This window comes from Morone saxatilis, unplaced genomic scaffold, assembly GCF_004916995.1.
Source record: "Morone saxatilis isolate NCDOM2014 unplaced genomic scaffold, NCSU_SB_2.0 Contig14, whole genome shotgun sequence".
Taxonomy (NCBI): domain Eukaryota; kingdom Metazoa; phylum Chordata; class Actinopteri; family Moronidae; genus Morone; species Morone saxatilis.
The window spans coordinates 21,502,452-21,507,160 of record NW_023339696.1 but is presented as its reverse complement, the minus strand read 5'-3'; the positions used below and the strand labels follow the sequence as shown (position 1 = coordinate 21,507,160).

The 4,709-nt window shown below is 40.9% G+C and overlaps 1 protein-coding gene across 1 annotated transcript in view; it reads left to right on the top strand.

Moving 5' to 3' along the window:
• The window catches only part of tmem104 (transmembrane protein 104), a gene marked incomplete at its 5' end in the record, with an annotated part of 48,621 nt that overhangs the window by 1,605 nt on the left and 42,307 nt on the right, over positions 1-4,709 (top strand). The window contains 1 exon segment of the mRNA XM_035654832.1: positions 3,731-3,827. Coding sequence (XP_035510725.1) covers positions 3,731-3,827 — 97 coding nt within the window.

Here is a 4,709-nt window from a genome sequence, read left to right as displayed (position 1 = left end):
ATCCACTTTTAATCCCAAAATTTAAAAATAAACTCTGAGCTCTCCTCTTGCCGGTAAACACGCCTCCCGAATCCGGTGTTTATTCCTCCAGCAAGCCCGGCTCTCCCTCTGCCAGCATCCCCAGCAGCCTCGTCTCTCCCCCTCCCTTTAAGGCCTCCGCACACACAACCCGATAATCGCCGTCGACCGTCGTCGACCGCGTCGGACCAGTCAGGCCGAGGTCGGTAGCTCGAGTCAGGTTCGGTGTGTCCGTGCCGCCGTCAGTCAGCGTCGGCTCCGGCCTTCATTTTGGCCGATTCAAGACAATGTAGAATCGGCCACGGCCGTCGGCCTCAATGAACCAATCTGAAATTGGTGGAGTGCTAGCCCTTAAACTAGACGAATCAGTAAAGTGCACGAAGAAAACCGGAAAGTGACGATGGTAAACAAACGCCAGGTCTTTTTATTATTAGCCACGTATTTTCCCGTTCAGCGAGTAATGACCCAATAACGATCCTTCTTGACTACTATCAACACTCTCTGATGAAGAGACAATAACTGTGACGCCCATCCCATCCCATCCCATCCCAAATCACCCCTCTCACTACACTGCAACAGCTCTCCAATGCTCTTTTTGGCCCCTTCGCTGTTCCTTGTTGTTGCTCTCTATGTGAGGGGGGGCCCCCTACAGACAACACACAAACACACAGACAATTGCACTCATACACAATACTTCATTTTTATTCCAACTCCAGCCCTTGATTATCTGTTTTGCAAGGCTACGTTTGACACTTTGCATACGCTGAAGCTTGAGGAAAGAACTAGCAAACAGTGACACACACACACACACACACACACACACACACACACACGTTTCGGCTCAAACACAGTTACACAAACCGGTGCTTTGATCTTAGTGTGTGTGTTTGTGAGCTAATCATATATAGGAAACATACATTAATCAACTAATATGCGTCGTGGTACCAGGGACTGGCGTGTTTTAACAAATCATTTTCCAGAGAATATATTGATCTTAACAGACAGCAAACAGTCGTACAGTTCAGAGCTGACTGAGACATCAACCTGTTTCCTTTTCCATCGTTTGTCATTTTAACCCTTTAAGATCTCATCCTCAGTTATATTGTTCCCATATTTGACCATTTATGTACATTTCTTTATATTTCTATATCAGAATTCAATCATTGTGTCTTCCTGTAAAACTGAATGTGACGCGTGCTTACAGCAGCATGAACTAACTGATTTCAACCAATAATGTCAAACATTCAATCAATCTTCACAGAGTGAAGATTCATTAGTTAGCTCACTGATTACTGTACAAACACAACTTTACTGGATCCGATTTTATATTTTATGAAGAGAATATTGTCTGGTTTTCCCTCTGACTGTTAATGTAGCTGCCGTCAGCAACTGATCGGGGCTCAGCAGCCTCCCAGTGAACTCAGAGACAGACAGAGGACGGATTGACGACGGCGGTACCGAGGTGATTTATGGAGTTTCCAGATGGACTTGTTGCTAATAAAAGAAGCTAACTGTCTATACGTCCCAAAATTTTCTGTAAGATCCAGACCAGGCCTCTAATTGAGACCTGCGTTCATTTATTTATCAAAAGGTGCCGCCACACCGGGTTAGTAAAGGTTGATAAACGTGTTCCTATGTGGATGACTTCATAACTTAAATAACCCATTTAAAACCCATTGATTTACATGGGAAGATACATTTTCTTCAATTATTAAAAGTTGCCCCAGTTACAAAAAGCTAAATAACTCCACAGAGATCGTAAAAAGAAGGCGTTGAAGACTGAAATATGGAGGAATAAAGAGTCTCTTACCGGTGTGTGACAGCAGGTTGGGGGACAGCAGGCCGGGGAGGCCCGGGTGCAGCAGCCTGGGGCTTTCCTGGATCCCTGCACCAGAACAACGCTTCGGAGGACGGCCCGGACGAGAGCTGGAGGGGGAGAGACAGCGAGATTAATGACCGTGACACAGAATCAGATCCTCAGCGTTGAGTACGGAGACACGGAGGGATCATAATTGTTCATGTTATATATCTACGTATACCTCTCATACCACAATATGGCCCACAATCATATAAAAAACAACATTATTTTATTCAGCTTAGATTTTGTGTTTTTTGTTATTTTTTTTGTACTCGTTTATGAATAAAAACGAATGAAAAAATGAATCAGAAATGTCCCATTGTGTATGGATCTCATTTTCAGGCAGCTACCGAAGAGAGGACAAGCTGTTAATATTCATTATACTTAATGTTTATTTTATTTACTATCTAGTGTTCATTGGGGCTGAAACTAATTACACCTATACTGATGATTGATCGCTTCTAAATTCTTTAAACTAATCTGAAAAATACTCATAAAACTATGCATTTTTTATCATATTTTGACTTCATAAAACATGTAACACTGTAAGAATTCATTCTCTGTCAGTTTACTTCTATAAATCAAGTCTTTTTTTAGAGTAATGTCACTTTTAAATTCAAACATAAAACCGTTTTTAAATTGTAAAAAAGTTAAAAATGTCTGCTGTGCTGTTGTTCGAGCAGTGGAAGCTGACAGCTGGACGCTCCGGTGGAGACAGCAGGTCGCTCAGACGTAATCAAATCACAAACTGACAGCACGCAGCGGTTTCAGAGCACCGGCCGCCACACCGGAGAACAGTGGCGTTAACACCTGATTGGCTGATTTCGGGACAGTTCAACAGAGTCTGATTGGTCGCTTTCTTACATTCGGCGTCGGGGGGAGTGAAGTGATCTTTTTCTCTGTGACATTTTCACACCTCGACATACTAAAACCAGCAGAAACAGCAGGAGTTGACACATCCTGAAATATTCCCACTTTAAGTTGACAACTCGGTCAGATCTGACACCAAACAACACAAGAAGAGTTCTGATGCAAGATATGGAAATAATCTGATCTGTGATAAATGTATCAGTTTGTGTCACTATCACAGACGACTTTGATCTCAGTTCAACAGCAGATAACACGAATAGTAATAATTTGAATATTCCAATGCTTTTAATAAAAGCCTGTAATGGTTGTTTGAGCTGTTTATTCAGTATTCAGCTGCTTCACTATTAAAGCCCTCTAACAAACAGGGCTAAATGTTACGTTAAATTTAATTAACATGTTTGATATATTTTTTTTGGCTTATTTAGTCAAATCTGACTACTTTTGGTTCTAATAAATTAATACATTTTATTCCTGACAGTGTGGAGAAACAGATTTGAAACACCATTTAGACCTAATGTCGGAAAATTAAACGCTTTATTTCACGGGTCTGTATGATTCATTAATAATAATTTCCTTCCAAAGTTTCCAGAAAATAATCAACTTATTTGGAACTAATTATAGGGAAGATATAAGGAATTATTGAGAAATATAATTGAACAGCTAATTCACTAAGTTAAATGTAAAAATCCAATTAATTCAAGTATTTTAGAGACTCTTTTTCTTTCTTTTCTCAAAACTTAACTGTGTGGAAATGTGTCTTAGTTTTCACCATAAGACGTCATAAAAAACATAAAAACATTCATAAAAATACAACTCAGCAATTAAAACTGCAGCAGAGTCAGGAGTGGCACTCTGTATCCTCGTCTACTACATCGTACTTTCATTATCAACTTGACGGCATTTGGGACACGCTTCGGTCTGTAGTGTGCGTTCTCACCAAGTTGGGGTTACACATTAAGCTCTGTTTGTTTGTGTCCTGTGCAGTGGAAACCACTCCTGCAGCGCTGGAAGTGTGAAGTACAACGATACAGACCCATGCTGGGGCTCTGTCACCAGGAAAGATGCTTACCGGGTGTTTCTGGTAAGTGTCAATTCCTCCTCGCAACAGCACGCACGTACCTCAGTTGACCTACGTGTTTCTTGTCAAGTAGTTTGTAAAAGACTAGCACTACCAATTATCAGTACCTCCTTTTTAGTCCCGGGAACTGGAACTTAGTCCCGGAATGTAGTCAAAGACCTCGATCAGTTAAAGATTCAAGCACAATGAAACAGCTGTGTGATGTGAAATGATGCATTTACATTCACACATGTATAAGATAAAAAATAACACACAAATTTCCACAAGTGGAAAGTAAAGCAGTATCAAATTAACAATGAAATACAACCAACAGTGGTGCATCATCTGCAACCTGTGCGACAGTTATGAAGTGATGGTGTATTGGGGTGTTGAATTGTGTGTGTGTGTGTGTGTGTGGAAGGAAATATTGCACATAATCAGTGGCTGTAAATAAATATTGCACGTGTTCTGGCAGCGCATCAGTCTGATGCCCTGATGCAGAACCGTGTGCTATGTATTACGGTTCTGCATGGATATCTCTAGGATCTCTGACATTTAATTTACAGATCCGCTGAATAAAAAATAACATTTGTTGTGGAAATAATATTAAAAATACAGAGTTACGGGATGATAGAAAAGCTTCTTAGTGACCTACATGTTAGGAAAAAACCTCAAGGCAAGATACCAGCTGTGAAGTAGATGGACACTACAAAATTAGATCCTACACTGAACTATGGCTGAAACGACCTTTATTTACCAGGAAGTCCCATTGAGATCAACATCGTATGAACACAATGGAAAGAACAACAAGTATCGAACAGAATGGCCTCACAAGTCAAACAAAGGCAACCACTTTGGGGGCCGTAGTTGGTAACCTGAGCTGAGACAGAGCAGGTTGCAGACAGA